Source organism: Ictidomys tridecemlineatus, chromosome 5, assembly GCF_052094955.1.
Source record: "Ictidomys tridecemlineatus isolate mIctTri1 chromosome 5, mIctTri1.hap1, whole genome shotgun sequence".
NCBI lineage: Eukaryota > Metazoa > Chordata > Mammalia > Rodentia > Sciuridae > Ictidomys > Ictidomys tridecemlineatus.
Genome location: NC_135481.1, coordinates 180,102,212 through 180,116,493, shown reverse-complemented (window position 1 = coordinate 180,116,493; position 14,282 = coordinate 180,102,212). Strand labels below are relative to the sequence as shown.

The 14,282-nt window shown below is 41.4% G+C and overlaps 2 protein-coding genes across 19 annotated transcripts in view; one reads left to right on the top strand and one right to left on the bottom strand.

The window, feature by feature from the left end:
- The window catches only part of Rpn2 (ribophorin II), a 59,538-nt gene extending 54,600 nt beyond the window's left edge, over positions 1 to 4,938 (bottom strand). For both annotated transcript variants that reach the window (XM_013360569.4, XM_005329857.4), the window contains exons 1-2: positions 4,806 to 4,938; positions 696 to 889 (exon numbers count right to left, since the gene is read on the bottom strand). In XM_013360569.4, the coding sequence (XP_013216023.2) occupies positions 696 to 889; positions 4,806 to 4,818 (207 nt within the window). In that variant the 5' untranslated portion in view covers positions 4,819 to 4,938. The remainder of the gene's footprint in view (positions 1 to 695; positions 890 to 4,805) is intronic.
- Positions 4,581 to 14,282, top strand: part of Mroh8 (maestro heat like repeat family member 8) — a 62,137-nt gene continuing 52,435 nt past the window's right edge. For all 17 annotated transcript variants that reach the window (XR_013439673.1, XR_013439674.1, XR_013439676.1 and 14 more), the window contains exons 1-3: positions 4,581 to 4,952; positions 7,460 to 7,581; positions 10,279 to 10,427. Coding sequence is in view for 13 of the 17 variants with exons in the window: in XM_040275991.2 (XP_040131925.2) it covers positions 4,666 to 4,952; positions 7,460 to 7,581; positions 10,279 to 10,427 (558 nt within the window). In the remaining 4 variants the exon portion in view is untranslated. The remainder of the gene's footprint in view (positions 4,953 to 7,459; positions 7,582 to 10,278; positions 10,428 to 14,282) is intronic.

Genomic DNA, 14,282 nt, shown 5'->3' with positions numbered 1-14,282 from the left:
AGTGACTGTCGAGCTTAACAAGTGGGAGTGCCTCCACCTTGAATTCTTTAATCACTGATTATCCACCCACCTAGGCACTTTACAAGTACCTGTGGTACTGAACGGTCTCACTCAGAGGGCTACAGTATAGGTTTCTAGAGGATCGAAAACTTGTTCTTTCTATTTCACTAAGAACACCTAGCATGCTCCTAAATATACACTAAGCACTCAAAAAGAAAATCTGTTAGGGGCTTGGGTTGTGGCTCAGTGGTAGAGCGCTCACCTATCGCGTGCGAGGCCCTGGGTTCGATCCTCAGCACCACATAAAAAATAAATAAAAACAAAGGTATTGTGCCCAACTACAACAAAATAAATAAATAAATAAATATTTTTTTAAAAAAGAAAATCTGTTAGATTGAAATAAGTATTTCTTATATTGGACTGACCTTGGCTGCCCTCAAATGAGAAGAGTTTTTTTTTTTTTTTTTTAATATTTATTTTTTAGTTGTAATAAACAATACCTTTATTTCACTTATTTATTTTTGTGTGGTGCTGAGGATCGAACCCAGGGTCTCACAGGTGCGAGGCAAGCGCTCTACCGCTGAGCCACAACCCCAGCCCCAAGAGTTTGTTTTGAAGTAGAAGTACCCAAAAGGAACCCAGCGAGGAGATGAAGGTTCTCTGAATCACTCAGGACACCAAGGCAAAATTCATACCTTTACATCTGGCACCTGGGCCCCAAGGCTGCTGAGTCCCACGATGGTGTAGAAGGCAGATTCTAAACTTGTGAAGGGGCGGTCCAGCGAGGCTTTCAGTCTCTCCACGTCATGCTTGGTGAGGTAGTGGGTGGGCGTCAGAGCCTGAATGCTGGCTATGATTGTCAGGGCCAACAGGAAGACAGTGCTTGAACCTTGGAGGGAAATGAATATATTAAACACAATACATACAACTCCAGAGTTTTATATGTAGTCCCAACAATGATGCGCACCAACATCTGGGAACCAAACCATGTGAGGAAGAGTGAGGAGCAGGGGTCAGATTTGAGCGGTGAGCCAGGTCTTCAAATGTGGAAAGAAAAGTCCACCCAGCAGGCTCTGAGCTTCTAAGGCACAGGACTCATCACACCATTCCATTTATTAGCAATGTGACCATGGAAAGTGATTCAGCCAGGGCCTCAGCTTCCTCAAGAGGAAAGTGGGATAATAACAGTATTATCCGCAGAGTTGTTATGGATTAACATAGAAAGATCTTGCACATAACAGGGGCTATATAAATGTCAGCTACTACTTCTATTACCATTATAAGGTTGTTGTTTTATCTACTCACAGTAATCTGTTCTTCTCTTATGAACTATTTTTTTTATAACTATGATACTGAGAGGTCTGTTTTCTCTGCTAAACTACAAGTTCCATGAGGACAAAGACTGTTTTTCATGTTTGTCCCAGTATTTACTTGTCTTGCAAATTGCCTGGTACAAGGTAGGTACTGAATAATTATTTCTCAAATAAATGGAAGAAGAATTAACTCACATCTATGATGCTCCAACAAGAATTATAGGAGTGGTATATTTCTATTTTTCATTTAAAAAAGAGAACATATTAGCCAAACTATATTGTCATATTGTGTAACAACAAATCCCATCATTATGTATAATTATAATGCAGAAATAAAGACTGTGGAAAAACAAAAAAGTGCAAGTATAAATCTTCTTAAAAAAATCAAAAAACAAAGCCAGGCACAGTGGCACATGTCTATAATTCCAGCAACTTGGGAGGCTGGCATAGAAGGATTGCAAGTTCAAGGCCGCCTTAGTAACTCAGCAAGGCCCTAAGCAACTCAGCAAGGTCCTAAGCAACAGCAAGACCCTGTTGTCTCAAAATAAAAAATATAAAAGGGCTGGAGATGTAGCTCAGTGGTTAACCGCCCCTGAGTTCAATCTCCAGTTTAAAAAATAATAATAATAAACAAAACAAAAAACAACTTTTGAATGCACTGCTTCATGATGAAGTGAATTTGTCCGCCACCCAAGTAAAAAGCAACAACAAGCAATCACAAGGCTGGCATTAATGGTCTTAAATCCTTTGCCCATAGTGTTGAATTTAGTTGGAACTAGAATTAAGAAAGACAATATTACATCTATTTTACAAATAAGAAAACTGAGGACCAGAGTAGCTTGCACATAGCCAGTTTTAGATCCAAACCTAGGTCTAACACTACAGAGTTCATGCTTCACTATTTTTTTGGAGAATGATATACATTAGGGGTAAGCAGAGAACTATTCTATGAACATTTATTCCATTTAAGTACTTGTGTGTATTTACCTAAAAAATGTGAAAGTTCATTAAAAAAAAAGAAGAAAGAAAGAAAGAGAGAGAAAAGACTGGGTAAGTGACTCAGTAGTACAATGCTTGCTAAGGATAAAGAGAAAAATACAGTCAGATGCCATAGCACACTCATGTAATCCCAGGGATTCAGGAGGCTGAGGCAGGAGGAAAGCAAGCTCAAGGAAAGCCTCAGCAACTTAGTAAGACAGTATCTCAAAATAAAAACCAAAAAGGGATGGGGATATATCTCAGAGATAAAAGCGCCCTGGGTTCCAATGAACAACAATAAAAACCACAAAGAGACCTATAACGTGGAATTTTCATCAATATATATTGAGTGCTACTGTGAAATAAACACTATTTCAAGTGTTAAAATACAGCAGAAGGGCTGGGGTTGTGGCTCAGTGGCATAGCACTTGCCTCGCACATGTGAGGCACTGGGTTCGATCCTCAGCACCACATAAAAATAAATAAACAAAATAAATATATTGTGTCCATGTATAACTAAAAAAAATACAGCAGGAAACTCCCCACCCTCAGATAGCTTGGAATCTAGTGGGAAAACAAAGATTTAACATAAAATAATTAAGAAACATGATTTGTCACATTTCAAGGTAAAAAGTGTTAGAGAGAAAACTAAAAATACAGAAGGGACACATGGGAAAGGCTGCATTTTAAACACGGAGTCTACGAAGGACCAAGGAAGAAAAAGATATTGAGCTTACACTTCAAGAAGAAGGAGCAAGTCATTATGGTTATTTGGGGAAAAAGCATCCCAAGAAGAAAAACAAGTATAAAGTCTACACCAAGGGGACACATGGTGTTTTTCAAGATCAGCACGGCCAGCATGCCAGAGTGAGGTAAGCCAGGGAAAGAAGTAAAGATGGAGTGACAGAGGCAACTCCAGAGACCCTTGAACACCACAGAAGACTGACTGGCACTGAACAAGATGACAACCGCTGTAAAGTTCTGAACAGAGGAGTGATTTGACTTACATTTGAACAGGATCACAGTGCTGACAATAGGCAATGCTGTGTTGAGAACAGAGTATGCAGGAGCAAGGACAGAAAGAGGGGAAAAAGGAGACTACTGCTATATTTCAAGTAAACAGATCAGGGTGGTCCAATCCTGGGCAACAGCAGCAGAGGTGGTAACAAGTGGCCAGTGTCTAGCTAGAATTCAAAGTTAAAGCCTATCAGATTGCTACTGGACAAAAAGATGCAAGAGAAAAGAGGAGTCGAGGTACTACTGCTGAATCTCCAATGCCTAGTGTACATGCAGGCATTCAACACTGCAATCTGTAGTGGACTGCTATCACTAGAATACTCCCAGCTAAATTGTAAATTCCCCTAGCACGGCATCTGCATCAGACCCTCATCTTCCCACCTTGATAGCAATAACTATTTGGCTAAAACTTGACTGTAACATGTCAGTAAGGCTCAAACTACACTGAGTACCTTGTATGAACTGAGACATTAAATCCTCACAACACCAAGTGAGGTGGCTATTTACTGCCTTTTACAGACCAAGAAATTGAGGTTCAGAAGTGCTTACCTGCACCTGCCCTAAGTCACATAAGGAACTGAGAATCATACCACAGGCAGTTTGAATCCAAATTATGGCTGTGACCATTATAGTATCCACTACTTTTTAGTTAAACACAGAGCTGATTAATGTTACCTTGAGTAAGTTATTTCCCTTCTCTCTAGGATTTCAGCCTGTGTCCCGCGGGAATAATAAGAGTACACACACGAGCTGTGGAGTCCATCCTGCTGTGTCCACTCAGTTACCACCAAAGCAGTGAACTTTACTGAGTACTAACTTAGTGTCATGAGCTGTTCTAAAATACACGAGATTATCTTACTTAATGCAGCAACTCTATGAAGCGAATAAAGTACTTATCTTACAGATGAGAAACTGAGGTGCAGTGTACTCAAGTAACTGGCTCTAGGTCATATAAAGAATACGTGGCAGGCTGCAAGTTTGCGCCCAGAGTAGAACTTGAGAACCTAGACTCTAAGCTCCCAGACAGAGCTGAGGAGTGATTCTCTTGTCCCTGTCACTGAAGAGTAAACTATGGCCCAAAGGATGGGCAGCTTGCTCAAAGGCTCACACGAAATAAGAAGTGGCCCGCGGCGAGCGGGGACAGGTCTTAGGCCGCCCGCACTTGTCAAATGAATGGGGGAAGCCAGGCCTGGGTTAAGCGCGGCCGCAATTCGCCCACCCACAGGCTGGTCTTCGCGGGGACCCGTAGTTCCGCGATGCACCCCACCCCACCCCCACCAACCCCCAGCTAGTCTCGGGCACTGGCACCAGCTCGCTGCCCTCGGTCAGACCCTCGCCACCGAAAGAGCTGGAGCCCATGCCCCTGCCCCGCCGGGGGAGGGGATCCCGCCTAGCCGGCTCCCGAGTGGCCAGCACTAGCCTCCCGCGGGCCAGAGCCCGCTCCCCTAGGCGTGCCGGCCGCGGAACCCAGTTATTGAGCCATGCGCAACGCCTCACCCGGCGGCGCCATTCCTCCGAGCAGGTCACACCGGAGCCCGAGCAGCAGGCTGACTTCCGCTCGGAAAAGTGGCTCCAAGAGCGCGCCGGAGGGGACGCCAGGGATTCGCGGCAGGCTTTGCTTGCCGGGATGGGCTCTAGGCACAGGTCAGTCTTCCGCGGTCCCGCTGGGCCCGGCCGCTCGCAGCAGCCGCGCTGCGGATTCCAATCCTCGTGCCCAGGAGGCCTCTGGGTTCCGGCGTGCGGGCCTGCCTCCCCCCCGCGCCGTGGCGCACTTGGAACCGGCCGTCTCGCAACGGTCTCACTCGGGGCGCTACCCGGACGCGGTTGGACCAGGCCTCGGGGTGGGCCCAAGACGGGGCCGCCTCGGATTGGCCAATCGCCGTGATTGGCCCACTGCTCTGTCACTCCCTGGTCTGTCTGCAGCCCGGCCAACTTTAAAGGAACGGAAGGGTCCAGTGGAAGAGAAATATATTCAAGGGATTTTGTGTTTCTTTAGAAAATTATTGGCATTTTCTTTCAAAGATGGCCACTTTGCTTGTTAATAACTGATCCCAGTGAAGTTTTAGTTGCAAGACCGATCAGTGACTCCTCTCAGTAACTGAGGGGCGTATTAGCCCAATTTTAAAGATCTGACCGACTCAAACATGGAAATGACTTATCCAAGAACAGTACTAATACCGAACTTCAATTATCGAGGGTTTACAATACAGCCTGACGGTGTACTAAGCACTCTACATACATTATCTCATTTATTCCTTGTCATCTTTCTGTTTACAATTTTAAAGGGAAACAGAGTCAGCCCGACTCCAAAATCTGCTTTTAATTATAATGAATATTTACCAGCATGCCACTGCGAACAATAAACAGAGGCAAAGGTTTTAAGAAGCCCTTCATCGAAAAAAAGATAAATAAGAAATAACTGCATGGTCAACATCATTGAAAAACCACAAAGAGATATCACTGGAATAGTTAATATAAAAAAGACGTACAATTTCAAATGTTGGCAAGAATGTAGAGGAACATATACTTCTAGTGGAAATGGAAACTTGTACTGCCGTTTTGGAAAAAAATTGGCAGCTTCTTAAAATGTCATTTATACAACCTACAATACAACCCAACTGTTCTAGAGGGTTGGTTTGGTTTTAATTAGTTACTATTGTTGAAGACATATATATGCACACGATAAAGCTAAAACTGTATTCATTTGGGCTTTTCCCAAAAGTCTTTTAATATTGACTAAATATTTATAAAACATACATAAGGAGGAAAGAATGATACAGCGAAACAGTGCACCAGTAATTCTGTCCTAAACGAACAGGACCATGACTTTGAAGTCTTCTTTCTGACCCTACCCATTCCATCCCTACCTGTCCTCTCTAAGAGAGTCCCATCCCGAAGTTTACATTGTTTCCTTGTTTTTCTTTGTAGTTTTGTCATACACATTTATAATACCAAGAAGCATTTGTTTAGTTTTGCATATTTCTTATTGTATGAATGGATTTTTTTGCATATTTTCCCTGTGACTTTCTTTTTTCTGCCAACATTATGAGATTTATCTGTTTTGTTGCACATAGCTAGAACTCATTCATTATCATGCTATGTTGAACTTCATTGAATGAACATACCACAGTTTATCTATTCTAGACCTTAAGATGACTCCATTTTTTAAACCATAATTGCTATTGCAAAAATTTTATACATATTCCTGGTAGAGATGTGTAAGAGTTTCTTTGAAAATATATTGATAAGAGTAGAATAGTGACTAGTATATGTACATCTTTCAACTATAGATAATGCCAGAGTATTTCCAAACTAATTGTACCAATTCACATTTCCAACTGCAATTCATAAGGTTTTTGCTACACATCTTTGTCAACATTTAATATTCATGCCAATATAAAAAACAAGAACAAAAGGCAATGCGTTTTCACTCATTCATCTGTGTTAAACATTCAATAAATATAAATCTATTCAGCCATTCACTGTATTAGCTAAGCCTGCCCTCAAACTTGCAAGCCTCCTGCCTCAGCCTCCCAAGTCACTGGGATTACAGGCTAACACCACTGCACCAAGGACTGAAGCTTACATTGTAAAAGGAAGAAATAGATGACAAACAATGAACATCAAAACTAACTGAATTGGGCTAGGGAGATAGCTCCATGGTAGAGCATATGCTTAGCATGTGCCAGACCCTGGGTTTTATCCCTAGCACCAATAATAAATAAAAAATGATATGGTAGAAGGTATTATGTGTTATGGAAAAGAGTAAAAGTAGACAAGGGTAAGGGGGATTGAGGCAGCTTCTCACAGTAGTATATTTTGTTTCTCACTATCCATTCAGTCCCCATGAGGCTGCCAGTATTATAGGTGCTAGAGATACAAGTATGACCATGTAGACAAGGTTTCTCCACTAATACAGTGTATAGTCTGATAGGACACAAACAGTGAACCCAAATGAACAAGACAATTGTTGATGATAATTAAATACTGCAATAAAAAGAACAACTGTGGACTGGGGTGGAGAGGCTACCTAATCTAGATCGATGATCAATAAATGCCTCTCTGGGAGGGACATTTAGGCTTCCAATTGAAGGGTGAGAGAGAAGCAGTTCTGAAAAACTTAATTTTTCCTATCTCCTCTTCATTCTTAGGTTCTTCAGTCAAGAAGAGGTAGTGATCCCCTGTGCTTCTGACAATGACTCAGGAAGTGTGGATTTGCAGCTGAGCAACTTAGATGATATTAAAAAAGGCGAAAGTAGCATTGAATTTACAGGTGAAATGGAAAGGATTGTATAAGGACAGAACTGGGGGTGGGAATCAATCAATATCTTTCCCTTTCTCTCTCTCTCTTCCCCCACACCTTGCAGACCTAAGGATCAAACCCAGAACCTCATCATGCTAAACACTGATCTAGACCCCAGCCTTCTCTGTTTAAGTCATTTCAAGAGGTAGTGATTGAATACTTGCTGGATAATCAACCCTTGACTAGCCTTTGACAGTGATCCCTGACTTTGAGACTTCAGAATATGGTTGGCAAAATAAAATAAGATACATTATTCTAGATACACAGGAAACTAAACTTGATCCTGACCAGATAGTTCTTCAGACTCCGAAGCAGAGTGTGAGTACCAGAGGGATTCTGGAAGGGAAATGTTGGTCTGGGTTGACATAGAGTGAGAAGACCATGCAGATGGTGGGATCTGCAGAATAACTGTCTTTATTTATCCTGCAAACATTTATTGAGTATCAGGTGCTGGCCATGGAGTGATCATATCTGTTGTGGTCCTGCCCTTATAGATCTGTGACAGCACAGAAGAGAGACCCAAAAAAGTAAATAGACAGTAACTACATGATTAAAAGTTGTAATAAGGGGCTGGGGTTGTGGCTCAGTGGTAGAGCACTTGCCTGGCATGTGTGAGGTCCTAGGTTTAAATCTCAGCACTGCATATAAATAAATAAAATAAAGGCCCATAGACAACTAAAAAAATCTTTCTTAAAAAAATAAGTTGTAGTAAGCACTATAGAAAAATTAAACAAGAGGTTGAGAAAAAGTAAGGGAGATGGAGACCTACTTTAAACTATGGTTGTTGGCAAACGCCTGTAGGAGGTGGTGCTTTCAACCCTAAAGGAGGCCTTAAGATAGGTGAAAGGGTGACCCATGCGAGAAGTGGAGGGAGGAGCATTTTAGATAGATTGAGCTTCATGCACTTGAGTCAAGAAAGACCTTGATGTGTTTGAGGAAATACATTCACACTTGTAGATGATCAGGTAGTTGGAACTCAGTGTCATCCATGTGATGGGGACTGGAGGTCAGATTGGAAATAGAGAGGGTTATTAGTGGCTAGGAGGATACTTGGCCAACATGGGCAAAAAAGGAATTCAGGACAGGCATCCTGGAGCTGAGATCTGAGAAGTGAGTAGGAGTTATCAAGGCAGAGAGAGGTAAAGGGAAGGGCAGAAAATGCAGGCAGAAGGAGCAACCTAGGCAAAGATCAAGGGTGAATGAAAGCATGGATTAATCACTGCAGTTAGGAGATGAAAAGAATGTGGTAGGGAGTGCAAGGAGTTTTCAGAAGAGGCATTCAGCAGAGAAAAAAAGAATATGCAAGTAGGAGCCAGGATGGTGGTGCCTGCCTGTAATCCCAGCTACACTTGCATTCCGAGCTACTCTGGAAGCTAAAGAAGGAGGATAGTAAGTTTGAGGCCAGCCTCAGTAACTTAGCAAAACCCTGTCTCAAAATTAAAAAATAAAATAAAAAAGGATGGCGATGTAGCTTAATAATAGGGTAGCCCTGGGTTCAATCCCCAGTACTGCAAAAACAAAAACCACAATAGTAAGACTGTTAGCCCAATAGGAATAAGGGATTTCATGTTGGATACAGAGGAGGTAAAGATGTAAAGAAGCACGAATAGGAAAATGATGTATTATCATCACTGTCACTTAGAGAGCAAAGGAATTATATTTGCTGATACTTCTTGGTGCTAGCTCTATATCAGCTACATTAGGTAAGTTCTATTATCATCCCATTTGGGGAATGACGAAATTGGGCTAGAGAAACAGAGGTCATATAGGGCAGAATGGTAGAAAGAGACAGTCAGGAACTGAGCCTAGGCAAACCAGCTCTGAAGTCCATGTCCTCACCAGAGCACATTCCAGGTGGAGAAGGAGACACCCCAGGGTTCACTGCAGCCTGGCCCAGTGGAAAGAAATGAGTATTGACACAAGAGCCACCACTGCATATTATACTCTTGTTACTTCAGAGTCATAGATTATTTTTAAAATTTTTGAATAATAGCTCAATGGTAGAGTGTGGTCTTTTTTTTTTTTTTAAAGAGAGAGTAAGAGAGGAGAGAGAGAGAGAGAATTTTTTAATGTTTTTTTATTGTTTTTAGTTCTCGGCGGACACAACATCTTTGTTGGTATGTGGTGCTGAGGATTGAACCCGGGGCGCACGCATGTCAGGCGAGCGCGCTACCGCTTGAGCCACATCCCCATCCCATAGAGTGTGGTCTTAACATGTGCAGGGCCTTGGATTCAATCCCCAACACCAAAAAGATAAAAGAAAAAAATCTACCACTAAGATCCCACCATGTGTCAAATGCTAGCATTCTGTTCTTTGCATTCATTGCCTCATTTAATCCTTCTAATAATCCAATTCATGGTAGAGCCAGGATTCATAGTAGTCGCAAACAGATTTGAATTCATGTTCTTTACTCTTTTACTGCTGAGTCCCAGAGGTCTTTAGCTTAGGCAGCCTTGGAGAGCATTAAATTTGTAATTGAGAAAAGTGAAGCTTGGGGAAGGGAATGGATTTGGTCTGGGTCACAGAGTACTTTTTTAAGAGTACACAGGTACTTTTTTAAGCAAGCAGGAAAACTGTGTGTCCTGATGCCCAGTGATTCTCCCTATTAAGCCATAGCACTTGACATGATATGGAAGCGTCATTTGGTATCTTTCTTTTGGTATTAGACTTGGACATCCCTGACATTCCCGAACTCCCTCTGGAGTCCCTCACAGATAACTTCAGACACCTGGCCTACGAGGGGCCCCTCAGTGAGGCCAGTGTTCAGAGACTGATCCAGTCCATCCAGGAGGTGATTGGTGGTCATCCCTTAAAGGTATGCACAACAATCTGTACAAGTTAGCCAATGAATTCCTCCACGTTAACAGATATTTTAAACATGTGTTGTTTCTTATTATATGAAGATTATATAGGTTAGAAAATTTACTTATGCTTTTATATTTTATATTTATAACTTATATTTATTTATATTTATAATTCATCCTTACAAGAATATAAAATCCATATGAAAACAAAGGAATTAAAAGTTAATCTTCCCTAAAATTAAAAGTTAATCTTCCCTAATTATATATGATGGGAGAAAAAAAAATTCTAATTCAATATACAGATCTATATGATCCTACTTACTGGCCACACAGCATGCAGGGCTTAGGTGGTGTTCATTCGTTCCTTCATGCATCCCATGAGAACAAGAAGGACTCTGAGGAGGGAACCTAGAGCTCAGATCTGAGCAGTAAGTAAGAGAAACTGGAGGTTAGATTTAGGGGCCTGTTCCAGAAGTAGAAAATGATATGTTAACTACCTTGTGGCTGAAAGAAGCAGAGCATGTTTGAGGCGCTCAAGCCTCAGTCTATGCATAAATCATGCTGAGAGGGACAGCAATGCAAGTTGAGGCCAAAGACAAGGGCAGAGGCAGATGGTGCTGGGTCTTGAAAACCAGTGTAAAGAATTTTGATTTTGGGCTGGGGATGGGGCTCAAGCGGTAGCGTGCTCGCCTGGCATGCATGCGGCCCAGATTCAATCCTCAGCACCACATACAAAGATGTTGTGTCCGCCGAAAACTTAAAAAAGAATAAATATTAAAAAATTCTCTCTCTCTTTCTCTCTCTCTCTCCTAAAAAGAAAAAAAATCCTCAGCACCAGATACAAAAATAAATAAATAAATAAAACAAAGACATTGTGTCTATCTACAACTAAAAAAATTTTTTATAAATAAAAGAAGAATTTTGATTGTTACCCTAATGATTAAATAAATAAGAAGTATATAAGGAAATTATGTCCTAACTTACTGTAAGGTACCCTGTTGTTAGTCATTTAGGTTTTTGCCATTTTTTAATTATTGCAATTCTTTGACAACTATTATTATATTGTGGATTTCTGTGTACCCCTTAGATAATTCCCTTATGATCATTCCTAGATGTCCTAGATGTGGCATTTATAAATCAAACAGTATGTACTTTGGGCTGAGGTTGTGGCTCAGTGGTAGAGTGCTTGCCTAGCAAGTGTGAGGCACTCTGTTCGATTCTCAGCACCACATACAAAAAAATAATAAAAATAAAGGTCCATTGACACCTAAAAAAATGCATAACTTCAAAAAAAGAGTATGTACTTTTTAAAAAAAATGTATTTTTTAGTTGTCAATGGATCTTTATTTTGTTTATTTATATGTGGTGCTAAGAATCAAACCCAGTGCCTCACACATGCTAGGCAAGATTCTATACCACTGAGCCACAGCGCCAGCCTGGAATATGTACTTTTTTAAAGCTTTTAATAGATACTGTTACATTAAACTCCAAGGCAGAGAGTGGTGGCTCACACCTGTAATCCCTGCCACATGGAAGGCTGAAGCAGAAGGATTATAAATTTGAGGCAAGCCTCAAACTTGGGCAATTTTTAGCAAGGCCCTGTCTTAAAAAATAAAAAGGGGACTGAGATTGTGGCTCAGTGGTAGAGTACTCACCTAGCATGTGTGAGACCCTGGGTTCGATCCTCAGCACCACATAAAAATAAATAAAATATGGTATTGTGTCCAACTACAACTAAAAAAACCAAATATTAAAAAAATAAAAACTAAAAAGGACTGGGGATGTAGCTCAGTGATAAAGTGCCCCTGGGTTCAGTCTCTAGGACTGAAAAAATAAAAATCCCCCAAGAATGTTAAGCCCACTTAGACTCTCACCAGCAAAATATATTAAATTTCAATTGCTTGGAGATGTCCAACAGTATTTTTTGCATTTATTTTTAATCTTTATTCAGTTTAATTGTTAAAAAGTATCCTTTTGTTTTATTTCTGTATCTTAACATCCCTCATCCTACTATGTGGTAACTTGAGTGGCCTAGACCTTCATGGGAAACAATTATTACAATAACTTCTTTCTAGTTAGTGTTTCCAGTAAGATTTCCCCTCCTGTACCAGGGCTTTAAAATCCCATTCAACAGAAAAGGATTGTGTACCTATCATTTATAAGACATTGTGCAAGACCCTGGTTACAAACTGGTAAGATTAAAAGTTTCTTCACAGGTCAACAAACTAAAATGAAATACAAACTGGTACTCAGCAATAGAAGGAATAAACTATTGATACCTACAACCATCTACACGAGTCTCAAAGGCATTGTGCTGAATAAAAGAAGCCAATCGCAAAAGATTTCATGCCATATGATTCCAATTATGTGATGGAAAACCGATCAGTGCTTCCCACAACAGGGACAGGAGAGGCTGTGACTCTAAAGGAATGGCATTTGGGAAATCTGAGGGGGTGAGGGAACTGCATTCTGATGGTGGTGGTGGTAGTGTGTGTGCATGTGTGTCACTACATGCAACTAAGTCATTCAGGGTCACTCCAGGTGAAATTTGGGTTGGCACAAAATAAGCACACCGAGAAGAGAAAATACCTTTATCTTGGGGGTTCTTCAGCAACAGCTCCTCTGCCCCAGCTCCCACAAGGGAGGCAGAAAAAAAAGCCAGAGCGTTCTGAAGCCCCTTTTTATTGAGGGGAAGACACTCAAGAAAGTTCTACCCCATTGGAGGGGTCAGGTTTCAGAGGGTTGAGTCTAGCTTCTGATGTCTTGTGGTCAGAAGATTGACTGACATCTTGGAAGGCCACACCCATCTCAGGTGTTGTGTGGGCATCACAAGCAGAGCGGACGAAAAGGACATATACATCATCAGCCCGTCCCACTCATGTGCTCATGCTCATGGTCACACACACAGCCCATGGCTAGCTCGCCACACGTGTTAGAATTCATAGAAGCATACCTTCCATCTCTAAAAGGTCTATTTTGTTGCATGATACTTAAGGAGGAAAACAAAACATCACATCACTGTCGTGGGGCTGAGGCAGCCAGCCATAGCAGTCCTTTCTCACCAGTTCTTGTGATTGGTGACTCAGAAGGATTTCAGACATGTTGCTCAGAGTAATAGGCATGGATTTATTAGAAAGGATAGGAAAAGGGAAAAGGGAGGAGAAGGATGACATGCTCCTCCTGTACTCCAGTTTATTATGGGTCTTGGAGAAGTTTCCAGAGAGCTCTGCCCAGGTTCACCTCTTGACTTTTGACCAACAGAGGATGACATTAGACTTTCAAATCCCCAGGACAGCTCTAGGTCACTTTGGCCAATGCTGATCAGTTCTAATGAAATTAGATTTTATGGTTAGGGAGAATTATTCTTATCTCCCTGAGTTCTGGGATCTGGTCTATGTAAGGGTCATAAAAGTGCCCTCTTCAGGGTAACTTGTGCTCTAATTGGCATTTGGGGTCTACATTTCTCCTGTAGATAGCGGGTTGTTGGTTGAGGAATGTAACATATCCTGTTGATTTAAGCCAGGAAGGGATGTGGGTAAATTGCTTTATTTAAAAAAAAGTATGTGCAGTCAGCTCAGTGGGCCCAGTTCGTAGCCCAGTTGTACAAGGGTACAAAGGTTGTAGTTTTCCCTCTTTGCCTCCCTTGGGTGGGACTACAGATGTGCACCACTATGCTTGACTTGAACCAATTCCTTTTTTTTTTTCAGTACAAGGGAATGAACCCAGAGGTACTTGACCACTGAGCCATATCCCCAGCCCTTTATTTTCATTATCTTTTTTTTTTTAATTTTGAGACATGGTCTCACTAAGTTGCTGAGGCTGTCTTTGAACTTGCGATCCTCCTACTTCAGCCTCTCTTGTCTTTG